At 46.9% G+C, this 14,639-nt stretch overlaps 1 protein-coding gene across 13 annotated transcripts in view; it reads left to right on the top strand.

Moving 5' to 3' along the window:
• Nucleotides 1-14,639, top strand: part of AKAP13 (A-kinase anchoring protein 13) — a 322,494-nt gene that overhangs the window by 275,678 nt on the left and 32,177 nt on the right. For 11 of the 13 annotated variants that reach the window (XM_044933352.2, XM_044933353.2, XM_044933355.2 and 8 more), the window contains 2 exons: nt 8,502-8,569; nt 10,766-10,832. In XM_044933352.2, the coding sequence (XP_044789287.2) occupies nt 8,502-8,569; nt 10,766-10,832 (135 nt within the window). The remainder of the gene's footprint in view (nt 1-8,501; nt 8,570-10,765; nt 10,833-14,639) is intronic. The other 2 variants (XM_044933349.2, XM_025271584.3) reach the window with 1 other exon arrangement.

The following is a 14,639-nucleotide window of genomic DNA, read 5'->3' as shown; positions in this document are numbered from 1 at the left end:
CTGGAGAGGGGACCCGTGTAGCTTCTGGGAAATGTCTGTGGCCCAAGGACACTGAGCCACCCACAAAGAATCACCTGTGGGGGGCTGGTGCTGATGGGAAACAACCTGACTCGAGATTTGAGGCTTGTAGACTGAAGTTCTCAGCCACCGGTCTGTGTAGCAATTAAATAGCTCTATAGGACGGTGGTTTTCAGAATGGTTTTTGTGGAACTGGTGTTTTGGAAGTTCCACAGATTGTGGGATTTTTAAAACTAATTTACAGCCTACTGTAAATTTTTCCTTCCATCTCGAATTAATTGAAGAATGTAATATGATTGCAAGGCAAGCCATTTTTTTTTTTTTTAAAAGAAAACTACTAATATTTGTACCTACCTATCTGTGAAAATGAAGATACTGTACTCTGTATTATGCATGAAAAGTGAAAGTGAAAGTCACTCAGCTGTGTCCAGCCCTTTGCAACCAAATGGACTGTAGCCCACCAGACTCCTCTGTCCGTTGGATTTCCCAGGCAAGAATCCTGGAATGAGTTGCCATTCTCTTCTCCAGGGGCTCTTTCCGACCCAGGGGTCAAACTCAGGTCCTCCCTCCTGCATCACAGGCAGATTCTTCACCATCTGAGCCACAAAAATAAATACAGACATAAATTAGATGCTGAGGTAGATACGTGAACAGCAAGTATAATATCCACCTGATTGCTTATATTTTGATCCATCAGAACAGCTTCACTGTTATCTTTCATCGCAAAAGTAAATGTTGAGATTATAGTTCAAATATCTGTGCTAAATATTTTACATATTTGATAGCACACAATATAGCAATATTTTATTAAGGCTTTTTAAATATGGAAGATCAATAAAATAGTGGATTAACTACTAGTTCTATGTTAACAGTGTTTATAATAGTAGGATGGAGGTTTTTTGTCTTAATTTGTAATTTTAATGTTGAGTCACCCAAGTTGTCTGTTTCTTCTGGAAGCAGACCATTTCATGGAATCCAGTGTGTCATCGGAGAAGGCAATGGCACCCCACTCCAGTACTCTTGCCTGGAAAATCCCATAGACGGAGGAGCCTGGTGGGCTGCAGTCCATGGGGTCACTAGGAGTCGGACACGACTGAGCGACTTCACTTTCACCTTCACTTTCATGCATTGGAGAAGGAAATGGCAACCCACTCCAGTGTTCTTGCCTGGAGAATCCCAGGGACCGGGGAGCCTGGTGGGCTGCTGTCTATGGGGTCGCACAGAGTCGGACACGACTGAAGCGACTTAGCATAGCATAGCGCGTCATCACAAGAGTCTTCTGTTTGGAGAATCGGTCGGGGAGGAAGTATTGTCCTGAGAACTGCCAGCAGTTCTTTGACTTACGGAAGTCACTTGATCTAACTACAGATGTCACAAGTTATCTTAGGTCTGCTTAGCACAATAAGGAAGAAGAGTTAATGCTTTTAGGTTTAAACTGAAAGAATCAGACGACAAAAAGGAACTGTTGGATAGGGCCTGGTTACCCTAGTATATACCTAGGTGCAAAAATAACATTTTCAGTTTGTATACCACCCCACCTCAGAAACTTAGGGGCTCCCAGTCTCAACTGTAGCTTTGCAGTTCACTCCAGGGTTAGTGTTGAAAGAAGCTCAACATTCAGTGGTGGCCTTAAGATCTGTGTGTGACAGGGTGCAGCCTGCCACTTGTAAAAAGAGGAGGAAAAATCAAGGCTTGAAAGCAAAGGAAACAACGTGTCGTCATCTTCCCCAAGGAGCAGAGGTAACGGGCTGCTTCTCTGCAGCTTCCTGAAGAACAGGGCCTGCAGCGCCTGTTTGTGGGTGTGAAGCACCATTTGTGATCTTGGCAGGAAGTGGAAACTATGAGTAATTTGAGGACTCAGAATCTTTCTTCGCTTCCCTCCATCCCTCCATCATGTCCGGGATCTTCCCAGGAATCTCAGGAAACAACAGCATCCCTCCAGTTCCTTTACCTCCTAGGAAGCCCTTTCCTTGGTTTAACATAATCCTGTTTGCTGACCCTGGAGCCTCAGACCCCAAGTGGCTGCTCAGTCAGTTTTGACCCGCGGTTTAGAAAGATCAGCCACCTGGTCCATTGTGGTCAGTGTGACAATGGCTGATGTTGGTCTTTGCCTGTCTTTCAGACATCTCTAGTCACTTTAATACATCTTTCTGCATGCAAATATTGAGAGATTCAGCAGCCTGTAACTTTTAAAACAAGTCAGCAACTCTTGACCTCACTGGAAAACACCTGGACCAGTCTGAAGTCATAGTCGTGGTGAAAGCTGAGTTCCTTTGGTGGACTTAGGTGGAAGTGGTCAAGATCACAGACGCTAGAAATAGCCAAGGGGCAGGAGCAAAGCCTCCCTGAGGTTGGTTCCTCTGCAGTTTACTCCTGGAAAACAAACACACGGTGAAAGCAGAGTTCCCCCTTTGTCGGGAATTTGTTTGTTTTAACTCAGCCAAAACTCGACTCTTATTTTAGGATTTTGGTAACTTGAATAGAGAAAGGAGGAGAGCATCTTTCCACTTCTTCCCCCTTGCAGTTATGTAAAGCTTCCCTTGAATAAGTCAGCCGTTCTTTCCAGCCACCACGAATAATTTGGTCTCTGGAATGCCGCTGGAGTCCTTCAGCGCAAGGAATCCACTACATTCGGGTTTTCAGATCTTGCCAGCGGTTCCGTTTTGTTTGCTTTAAACACATGCAAGATGATAACTGAGATCACTGTGGATTTATTTTCTGTTGTGTTAGCAGCTTCTGAGTACTTTTGTGGTAGGTTGCTTCTCCTGATTAGAAGAAAAGAAACAAGTGGACCAGCCTCAACCCAAGTAGGAAACATAAAGAGTTTAGACTGTTTGTGATGGTCTGGTTCATCTTGAGATTTTGTCCTGAAAGGCAGCTCTCTGGACAAGCAGTTTTCTCACATTTAGAGTTCATTGCTTAGATGGTGAAATACATATAACCGGTGAAAGAAAAGAAGTGGAAGAGCCTCAGCAGTAAAGCCAGTTCTTATCCATGCACAGCACTTTGGGTTTTGCTTTTTGTTGATTTGTTTACCAGCATTCTTACAAAAACTGCTGTTAGGTGAGCCCTCCAGCTACGGTGATGTAGCTCTCTTTTGTGGCTTTGGTCTTGTTCCGTATAACCAGCACTGTGGTTATCACACCAGCTACCGAGAATATCTTACAAGTCATTTGTATCTACGCTCTATCAGTCCAGACCAGGCCCTGTCTCACAGTCCCCAGAGAGTTTAAACCAGAAGTTGCATAAATCCTTTTTGAGCATGTATTTCTAAATTTATCAGTATTTAAATGTTTTTCTGCTGTTGTTGTTTTGTTGGTGTTGACATGATAGCAAGAAGTTGGACCTTGCTCTCCTTAAAGTTAGAAAAGCCTCTCTAACCCCTAACCTTTAGAAGGATCTGAGAATTCTCCTGCACGTGGATTCTGCTGCTCAGACCGGTCTCCAGGAGGAAGGGTAGTCCAAGGTTTTCAGCACAGCCCTCCCTGGAAAAACGCTGGACGAGCCCTTTCTTCAGAAGCTGACACAACTCGGGAAGGTGAATCCTTCCTTTAACAGGCAGGCCTGGAGTATTCAGCCACTCTCTCATTTCATTTCAGTTTGGCCTGGCCTCTCCTCTTAACTCTTCTTTAAAGCTGATTTTCTTAGGCCAGTCTCTCTAGTGGGCTGTTGGATTTCTCTGCTGAAGGTGAATGGGTATGGTATATAACAGTTCACCAAAGCTCTGGTGGCCGAGTTTTAAAAGGTGAAGCAGCAAATAGATGCACACTCACAGCCCTGTGGGTTTTCCTTCGTATTCTTTTGTTTGATGCCTCCGTGTAGCCAGGAAAGAAGCTGCAGGCTGGGCTGTTTGCTTTTAAGTTCAGAGCAGTCTAATTAGGGGTCGGCTCTGTTCCTATAAACCACGGTGCCAAGGCCTTTTTGAAGAACTTTGAAGAATGAAAGCATATTGCTTACTGCTCTTAGGAAATCTTTTTTGAAAAATAAATAAGTAAAAGGCCAAATAATTATTTGATCTCCCTAACAACATGGTATAGAGTTTGTGACAGGAAGCTTGAAAGTGGTATTAGATTGTCTTCAATTCGTATGTTCTTGGTAATTGTCTGTTTTCCAAAACAGAGGTTTTAACCTCAAGATTGTCAGTTGGGCCAAAGTTTCTAAATCGCCCACATACACGGCTAAATCCATTACCATGAACTGAGTCCAGGACAGCTGGGTAACAAGTTGAGTGGTTTTCAAGTAGGTACTCGAGTGTGTTAAGCAGACACGCATGCAGACTGTTTATGTCTCAGACTTGTGGCCATGTTATAAAGTGTGTTGAAGCTTCAGCTGGGTTGTGGCTTTGGGGACATGTGTCTCAGTTAACTAGAACAGTGGATTGTGTGAAAAGCTGTTTACCAGAAGTACACTTTAAAAATACTACTTCTGCTTTTATGGTATGTCAATTGGAGTTGTCCTTTAAATCTCAAACACTGGTCTGAAAACTTGAATATTCCTAAAATCTATTTAAAAGTAATTGCACCATTCCTGCTATTTAATTCTCTATAGGGTGATGAAACTTGGGTTTTGTGAATTGCCTCTTCATAATCTTTATACCATTTTTCTATTTGGTTCTTTGTCTTACTGTTTTATGATTAATTTTAAACATTTTTAAGATAGGGTTGTTAGATGTGGCACTCCATTTTAATTCCATTTCGAAATCTGTGGTTTCTTTGGCTGTGATATGAATTCATTAGTTTTCCTCATATTTTTTTCACCCATGTTTCAAAGTATTATTTTGTGTAAGTAAAATGTTATGAAGAAGAGGTTCTCTTTGGACACTTAGGCAAGACTCAGAGAGAGCAAGGAAGAATGGGGTTAAAGACAGTGTAGTGAAAGACAAAAAAGGAGGAAGGGGAGCTGAGAAGCCTGTGCACGAGGACGTGTCGGGTCGGAATAACTGGGCCACGGTCTCAGGCATCTGCGGAGCAAGGAGGGGAGACCGTCACGGCACGGTACACGATGGAGGCAGGTGGGGAATTCCAGAAGCTCAGAGATCACTGGGGTCTGCTTCCCAGGGAGAGTCAGAGAAGACTTTGGAGAGCTGAGTCCTGCCAACCCAGTCAGGGAAGGAAGAGTGAGCAAGGGACACAGTTGCAGGAAAGAGTTTGTTCAGAGCTCAGAGGTGTGACAGAACATGGCAAGGGGCTAGAAGTGTACACACATGATGGGCTTAATCAAGCTGAGTAAGGACTGTGGCTCAGATGGCAAGATATCTGCCTGCAATGCGGGAGACCCAGGTTCAATCCCTGAGTTGAGACGATCTCTGGAGAAGGGCATGGCCACCCACTCCAGTATTCTTACCTGGAGAACTCTGTGGACAGAGGCGCCTGGTGGGCTACAGTGCATGGGGTCGCAAAGAGTTGGACACGACTGAGCAACTAACACTTTCACTTATCCTCAAGATGATGGGGGACCATTAAAAGAGTCACTCTCTGAGAGTCTCAGAGTCTCACTTTCTGAGAAGTAAGTGGGAAAAAGTTTTGAATATAAGTCAATAACAACAAATTTGGTCCAGCTCACTTGTTTCCTCTTTGACCCTTTCTGGAAGGCCATTGGCTCATGGGGCTTAAAGCCTTTAATGAAAGTTCACCAGAGTCTAGATCTGGAATGTGAGTTTCGTTGTATGATGTATAGAATGGTGTGAAGGCATTGGAGTCTCAGGAGTTATTTGGATTTCTATTTGCGGTTCTTCTCTTTTCTGGGAGCAGTATGATGGTTTCTTAGTCAAAATGTATCCTTATTTCCAAATAGCAGAGAACTTGACAATTTAACAACGGTCAGTGATTTCCAGTTCTTGAGAAAAGTATCCTCAAAAGATTTCCTTTTCGCTGATTAGAATGAGTCACTTCCCAGGGGGCTCTCTCTGCAAAGGCTTCCTTGTGCCCAGAAAGGGATGTTGCTGAGAAACCCTGGCATTAATATTCAGGGATGTATAACCCTTTCATAACTGCTGACCTCTGGAGCAACTTCATGACTTAACGTGGAAGTGTTCATAATCACAAACAGTAGAAACTGCCAGGAGCACAGCATCTCTGCGGCTCCCTTGCGGTGTCATCCTGGAGGAGAAGTGGAAGCAAGAATAGAGTTCTGACTGAGAACCCTCCAGGTTGATTCCTCTTGTTGATTCCCTCAATAAACCTTTCCCAGGAGAATCTCCCCTCATGCTGACATTGGGAAATGAACTTGAGTGCCTCTTCTAGTTGAAGAGCATCAGAAAAATGACTGGAGAGTCGATTTCTCATGGGGTGAAGCTAGAAGAGGTTACTCGACTGAAGGTTCGGTAGGCTGGAGAGTGAAAGGCCCAGCATAAAGCTTCACCCCATCCCACTTCCAAACTAGCTCCTGCTGTGGGCCATCCTGTTGACCAAAATAGAGTTGCTCCTTGTGGCCTCTTTCCTGGGGGGGTCGTATCTGTCCGCCATGATTCCTCCAGTGTGAACTTGCCCCAACCAGGCCCTAGTGACGATTCAGATGACTAAGAAGTTGAAAACTCTTCTGCAGCATGAGCCTTATAGAACATTTTGAAGTAATTTACTTTGGAAAATCATCTCTTTCAAGAGATGCAACATAAGGAGTCTTACAGAAGCTCAGAGAAAGGGAACTGGGGCGGCAAATGCAGTCTTTTCACTTTGGAGATCTGCGGACTGAGGCCTATGGGGGAGGAGCCGGCCTAGAGTCACAGTAACTTAGCTCGGGCAGCCAGGACCTGAAACACACTTAGTGTGACGCTGTGCCTCTAGAGCTCCTTTTAGGGTTAAAGTGCGTATTTGACCTACTGGAATCAAGGCTATGACAGGGCATTTGGCTTTTGTATAAAATAAGCATCAAGTCTAAAAGAGACATTGGAATAGGCAGCATGAGGCAGGCAGGCACTGTGCTAGGGAGACTTAATTAAAGTTTCAGCAGTAGATGGAGAGACCCTGCCCTGAAGGAACACTCAGTGGAGGAGAAAATGTTAGTCGCTCAGTGGTGTCCGACTCTTTGTGACCCCAGGGACTGTAGCCTGCCAGGCTCCTCTGTCCACGGGAGTCTCCAAGCAAGAATACTGGAGTGGTTTTACATTCCCTTCTCCAGGAGATCTTCCTGACCCAGAGATTGAACCTGGGTCTCCTGCATTGCAGGCAGGTTCTTTACTCAGTGGAGGAGAAAATCGTAGGATCATCCAATCCTCTGTGACTGGTGGTGTTAGGAAAGAGGCCTATAAACCTAGCAGATGTTGAGGAAGGAATGGAGAAGGCCCTGGGGTCTGTGATTCTGGCCTTTTCCACACTCATATCCTCAGAACCCGGGCATATAAGTCAGGAGAGCATCCTGCCCTTGATTCAAGGGTGACCATTCAAGGACCTGTGGTCCTTCCTGAGTCAGAATGGGAAGCATTGCCAAAGGGTGGTGTCTGTTGATTTTCTCAGGGAGCCTTGCCCTGGGGAGGCTCTCACCGTGGGATCCCCACAGACAGATCTCTTACTTGCTTTACTTCCCCTTCAGCCTCCTGGCCCAGCTCAGTTTATGACTTCATAGCAGCAGTACAAGCTGATGCTGGCCCTCTTGAGGCCCTGAGGGCTGGGTTTTTTCTGTCAGCAGCCCTTGTTGGTCTAGGAGTTGAGATGAAAATCATGTCCTCAGCAGATCGTGGGCGCTGCTTCATCTTTCAGGAAGTCTCGGCTTCGTCTTTCAGGAAGTCTCCCACTTTCTCTTGAGTCAGGGCTCCTGGAGGTGCTGAGGGGTGATTCTGATGCCCTTTCTCCTGCAGCTCTTGACCTGAGGTGTTGCAAAAAACTCAGGGTGGATAGGAGTCCAAGTCAAAAGGACACAAACAGGTGGATTTTCAGATTCATACTCCGCCTTTGACGCAGTCGTAAGCCCCTGTGATGGAGGTGCATTTACATATCATTTGTGGGTGTTCTTACATGTTAATGTCTGTGTGTGTGTGTGTGTGTGTGTGTGTGTGTGTGTGTGTGTGCATGCATGCATGCTCAGTCATGACCGACTCTCTCCAACGCCGTGGACTGTAGCCCACCAGGCTCCTCTGTGCATGGGATTTCCCAGGCAAGAATCCTGGAGTGGGTTGCCATTTCCCCCTCCAGGAAAGAACTATATGTACGTATAGTTCCATATCACTTGTGTTTTATTTGTGACACAGACTCACATGTCGACGGCAGACACTTTCACTTTTAGTCTTGGTAGCCTCTCAGCTTCCTGCCCGAGAAGTGCCAGGTTTCTCATTTTTATTAATCGCAGATCACATCTGCTCTTGTTTCTCCTCCTCCTAATGATGTCACACACCTGCTTCTTGGAAGAGGCTGCAGTCTGTGATCCTGGGTAGCCACACCCTGACGTGAGCGGCTTCCCCGGGGCCCCATAGGCCGCTGTGGCAGTGAAAATCCATGTGGCCTCTAGTCGCTGTGTGTTTAATGTCACCTGGCGTTCTGCTCTCTTTTCAGGTTGTGGCGCCTTTGTCCACAAAGGCTGCAGAGAAAGTCTGATCTCCTGTGCAAAGGTCAAGATGAAGGTAAGACATTTCTGCCTGAACCAATGAAATCCTCAGAGTTGGGAGACTTGGGCTTAGAGTTTCTGTTTGTCTTTTCATCATTCGCTACCTCCTTTGAGACTGCAGTAACCCAAAATGTTTCATCTCTTCTTGACACACTCGGGAATTGGTCGCTTTGAGAAGGTGAAATGCTTTCAGAGCTTGTCCACATTAAGCACACATTTTGCTGTGATTGTAACCTGTGTCACCAGTACAGTGACTTTCTTCTTAACCATGTTGCAGACCTGCTCTGCTCTTCACACCCCTGCCTTCCTCCTTGGGGACCTCGAGGGCAGCAGGTGGAAATTAGGGGCTCTGGTGTGCTGACGACGGGGAGGGCAGGGTTTTGAGCCAGCCTGCCCGGCATCCCTTTTCTCCACAGGCTCACGTGGATCACACGACGAGAAGGGAGGGGGATGGTGGTCCAGGCTCTTGAGTATGCACGTCACATAATAACACCCAGTGCTCGTCAGAGGCCCTTGTAGAACACGAGACTGGGGGCAGATGGGTGTTTAGGTGGCCCGTGTGGTTTTTCAGTGTTTCAGTCACTCATAACTGTCTTTGTTCTTGTCAGAAGAGTGCTCTCCAGCACCATCTACACACGTGTTGAGCGTGCTGTTTGCTTCTAGTAACCAAACACGTTTATCTAGTGAAGTGGCCTCAGACTTGAGAGTCACCTCGGGGGCTTGTTATAAAATGACACTGGGCCAGTGACCCCCTCCCAGAATTTCCGATTCTGGGTGGGTGGGGCCAAGGAATTTACCTTTCTAATAACTTCCCAAAAGATGCTGTTGCTGCTGGTCCGAGGACCGCACTATGAGAAGCACTGAACTAGTGTAAAGGCGACAGCTTCTGTGCCCTGGACCTTACTCACTCAGCCCGTGGACGTAAATTTTGTCCAAGGGCTGAACTTTTCTTTTTTTCCACAGTATTTATCATCTTCTTGAGGCTTCCCTGGTGGCTCAGACGGTAAAGAATTGGCCTGCAGTGCAGGAGACCTGGGTTCAATCCCTGGGTCGGGAAGATCCCCTGGAGAAGGGAATGGCAACCCACTCCAGTATTCTTGCCTGGAGAACTCCATGGACAGAAGAGCCTGGCAGGCTATAGTCCATGGGGTCATCAAGAGTCAGACGCAACTGAGTGACTAATGCAAAATATCACCTTCTTAGGGTCTGTGTATTTATTACATTTACCTTCTGTGATCTGTACTTTGCCCCCACTGGAATGTATATAAGCATCAGACTTGGCAGGCAGTCTGAAGTCAGGGGCGTTTGATCCGTCGGCAGCTCTAAGCCTGTAGAACAGAGTCTGGGCTGTAGGTCCTTGGATGCTGCAGAGCGAATGGAGGTGACAGCCCACTAGGCCGAGCGGCCGCCGCCTCCTCCGGGCAGGCGGCCCAGGCTGCTGCCTCCCGCCCCCAACGTGCCTCTGTCCTTGCCGCCTGACCCCATGGGCCTTTGAATTTGTGACCTCTGGTATGAATGTCATCATTGTGACTGTGCCAGAGAAAGACAGCAACGGGGACATAGCCTACCCTGTGTAAAAGAGTGTCATCGAAGAGGAGGAGTCCCATTCTAAACAGACCCTTTTCCACTAATGATTTATATCAGACGAATTGCTTCAACCCGTTTTCTCACATGGTGTCTCTGTTCCATGCCACAAAAAAGTCTTAAAATTAGCACTTTCCCTAAGAATTATTTCACACCTTATACATAAATGCTGATCACTGGAGAGATGGAAATGAAAAGGGCACAGATGCTGCTCGAGGGAACCAGCGTTGTGGGGATGATGGACGCACAGACAATGACCATAAATAAGGAAAGAACTAGAGGGGGGTACGCACAGCATTCTGAGGGGTGCCAGTCGCTGCCTCACGGGAGGAGAGGACGGAAGCTCACGGTGGCTCTGCCCCTGAGGCCTGACCTTGAAACAGGAGACTGCCTGGCCTGTGAAGGGAGAGGAGCGTTCCAGGCAGAGGAGACGGATCTCTCAGAGTTGCAGGCCGGGCAGGCTCAGGCAACAGCCAGCGCAAGTGGCTGTGTGAGTAGGACCCTGAGGACCGTTGGCAGGAACAGGAGCAGCTGGCTGTGTGTTCCAGGCCTCTTGAGACTTGACAGAAGATAAGTTGTAAAATTCATCAAAACTTGTGAAACTTATCGGCATTTCTTTCTCTTCCAGCAGCCCAAGGGGAACCTGCAGGCACACGACACGTCCTCGCTGCCCACAGTCATCATGAGAAGCAAGTGTGAGTGGTCCGCCTGCCCCTCCTGGCTCCCCTGGGCCGCTCCGGTTCAGGACATACACGAACTTCTGTCGTGTCCCTTTGTTGTTCTTAATCATGGTTTGAAGACCTGTTTTGTGGTAACTTAGAGAAGGCTGCAGTTTCATTGACTGAAAGCTTGGCAGTCTACCATCAGACACTCTGGAAGGTCTTAGAAGTGTGTGTGTGTGTGTGTGTGTGTGTTAGCGCGCGCATGTGTGCGCGTGTGCGCGCGTGTGCTTACAAGGCAGCACCTGAGCCTTGTTTATTTAAGCGAGTGACCCCCATGTTTTTTGAAGCTCCTTTTCCATGAGTCAACAGTGAAACTTGCTTTCGGTGTTCTCAACGTCAAATGAGACCTTGCTTATTAAACTCCATGACAGACTGTGAAATTATATAGTTTGGGGGTGTTTTTTCTTTTTTCTCTTTTTTTCAAGGGTTACACAGATTGAGTTCATCACACTTTGTCCCATCAGCCTATCTTCTCCATTCTGGGCAAAGCTCCACTTTGGTTTTGCTGAATGTGTTCCCCTTTTCATCCTCCATTCTCTGTCTGTCTCTCTGCTTTCTCCTCATTAGTACACACTGTGGTCTATTTAATGCAGACCTCTCTAATCTGCCGTATCTTCAGACATATGTGTACCTCTGAAAATATCTCTTATTGTTTTATGTGTTGAATTTAAATTAGACAGTATGACTTATGCTTTTCCCCTCAATATGGTTTTGAGATCTGCGTGTGATATTATATGAAAGCTATCATCTCAAATTGCTGCGTGGTATTCTTTCAGAAACATACGCCACATTTTAATTACCAGTTCCCCCAAAGACTTGAGTTGTCTCCACCCACTGCCATAAATAACACAGTAATGAATACCACGTTAATTAGCTCACAGAACCCAGTTGAGACTCGCCCCCAGGCTGTGTTTTTCAAGGCCTAGCTCCTGGATCAATTATAAGTGCCAGTTTTGGGCCCTACCCAGAGCTACAGCACCAGAGAGTCCAGGGGCGGAGCCTGGTGCTCTGTTTCAGTAGATGCTCCAGGTGATGGTGATGTCCACACGTGAGTGTGAGAACCGTGGCCCCAGGCCCAACTGTTCTGAGCGCTTCCGGACGGCTCGGAATGGCCACTCAGGCTGTACTGCCGGCGAGGGTGTGGAGTCCTGTCAGACGGAAGTCTGGTTATTACCCATCTTTGCATGTAAATTCCTATATGCCAGACTGTCGCCCACTTTAACCAGTGATCCAACCCATCCCAACACCTTTTACAAGCCTACTCTTACTAAATTTTTTTTTTGGCTCTGTGACATTTATCTCTTCTTTCAGAAATCTGCTTTCTTTCAAATCAGATAAAAAAGGTCTTCCCCAAAGCTACCTATTACATTGCCTCCAGCCCCCCATGTGTATTCTTATTCCGCTTTTACCCACCAAGGTAATGTAGCAGTAAGAGTCCAGGTGGTGGACTCAGATTGTATGGGTTTGAGTCCTAACACCCCACTTAACAAATTACTAACCAGAGGCATATTAATACATCTTTCATTACCTGGACATTATGACTTTATTGGTATCCACCTACCTCACAAATTGCCAGCCACACACGTTAGTTTTTGCAAAAATCCTCTAGTTAATAATGTGTTAGCAGCTACATAACCTCAGACAAACCTTTACGGCTCCTGCCCACCCTGCCCCGTACCTCGTGTTCCTCCTCCGTGGAAGGATGTAGTGGTATCATCAGGCGGTCGTTGGGTTTGAGTGAGGTGACGCCTGTGAAGCCCTTGGTGGCGGGCTTCCCTCAGTGGGAACGTTCCCGCTGCCATGGCCTTCGCAGGCGAGGACGCCGGGGCTCAGAGGCAGTGAGCAGCTTCCCTGAGCGGGGAAGGATTGGTTCCCAGCAGTCGCAGAGCTCTCTCTCACCTCCCCCCACACCGTGTTGCCTGAGATGCACGTTGCTCTTGACAGTCGTAAGGGCTCTATGTGACCTGACTTGGTTCTGCTGCTCCAGCCTTCTCCCCGGTCCACATGCCCACGCCCTGCCTGCCTCCTCTGCTTGTCATCTCCATTTCACGTTAGCGCTGCGCGAGCGTTTCTCCCTTCCTTCAGACGGCCCTCCTCCTCAGAATGTCCTCTTTTCCCGTCCGCCTGTCCACGTCCTCCCTTCAGGGACTTCCCCATTCAAGGACTGATGTTTCTCCCTCCATCTGATGGGTTTTTTTTAATTATTTATTTATCTTTGGCCATGCTGGGTCTTTGTGGTCGTGCGGGCTTTTCTGTAGTTGCAGGAAGCAGGGGCTGCTCTCTAGTTGCGGTGCACGGGCTTCTCATTGCGGAGGCTTTTCTTGTGGAGCGCGGGCTCTCAAGCACAAGGGCTTAGTAGTTGTAGCACTCAGGCTTAGCTGTCCTGCAGCACGTGGGATCTTCCCGGACGAGGGATCAAACCCCTGGCTCCTGCAGTTGGCAGGCAGATTCTTTACCACTGAGCCCCCAGGGAACTGGTCCTCCATTATATTTTATCTGCTCACCAGCTTCCCTCTGAGACCCTGAGGTACTCCATTCCCTCACACTAGAGCCTGTTTGCCTCTCTGCCTCTTACCCTTCTTCCCTGTTGGGCGAGGCCCCCCATCTCCTGGTGTTGTGCATATTTCCTGCAAGAAGGGTCTGGTCATGCAGTCGTGTGGCAGGTTTCTGATGATTACATCACCTTCTTCTGAATAGAATCGGAATGGCTTTATCCATTTTATTAAGTCAAGCACATCCTGTAATACTGTGAAGCTGTAACAGCTGCCTCAGTCATTTCCTTCAGCTCCTGACGCTCCTAGGGCTGGACGGATAATGCTGCTCGCGTCTAGGACAGGAGCTTCGTTATCATGGAAAAATCATCTGTTGCCCAGATGTCAGTGTGATTGCCTGACCCAAAATCAGAGCTCCAGTGTCCGCTTTGGGCGTGTGCAATGGCCATGAACTTGGGCAAGCTCCGGGAGATGGTGAGGGACAGGGAGGCCAGGCATGCTGCAGCCCATGGGGTCACATAGAGTCGGACATGACTGAGTGACTGATGAGCATGAGAAATACTCAGTTATGAGGACAAATTAGCTGGGTGACATCAAACACAGGTTGCATTTTCCTCCTCTGTAAATTAGAGGAATTGCTCAAAATCTGTGTTCTCAGACTTTGTACAGAAGAAACTCTTGGGAAGCTGGTAAAAAACGTCTTAGACTTCTAGGTCCCACCCACACAGGACAGACAGGGCTGGGAATTTGCATAACTAAAAAGCCCCTCACACGAAAAACACTGGCCTAGGTCATCTCTGAGGCTGCTTGTGTCCCTAAGATTCTTTCAATCTCCTTTTCCCTTTGAATTAGTTTAAAGTTTTAAACACATGGTGCTTTCACATGATTCTTTATCCTTATGGCCTCATTTCCATCACACTCCACAGGTAACTCCATTTCTTATGTTTATCTTTTCCAAGTTTCTTAAAATGAAAACAGACACCAATTTGGATTAAACATAGAAATGGTCTGTGGTGCACTTTATGCTGCATTTCAATTTTCTTTTCCCCCATAACATATTATCATGCAGTTTTGTGTCAGTTCATGCAGGGTGTCCTCATTTTTATCGTAAAGCTTCATAGTATCCACCAGTAGGATATACCATGATTTATTAACCGACCTTATTTTGGTAACTCATTTTGCTTTTACTGAACTTTGCACCGAATACCTTTAGTCATATGTCATTGCAAGTGTAAACAAGTAAATCTTGTGGCACGAACATGTCCTGAAGGAGGCCACTGGATCAGTA

This window comes from Bubalus bubalis, chromosome 20, assembly GCF_019923935.1.
Source record: "Bubalus bubalis isolate 160015118507 breed Murrah chromosome 20, NDDB_SH_1, whole genome shotgun sequence".
Taxonomy (NCBI): domain Eukaryota; kingdom Metazoa; phylum Chordata; class Mammalia; order Artiodactyla; family Bovidae; genus Bubalus; species Bubalus bubalis.
This window is presented reverse-complemented; position numbering and strand designations above follow the sequence as displayed.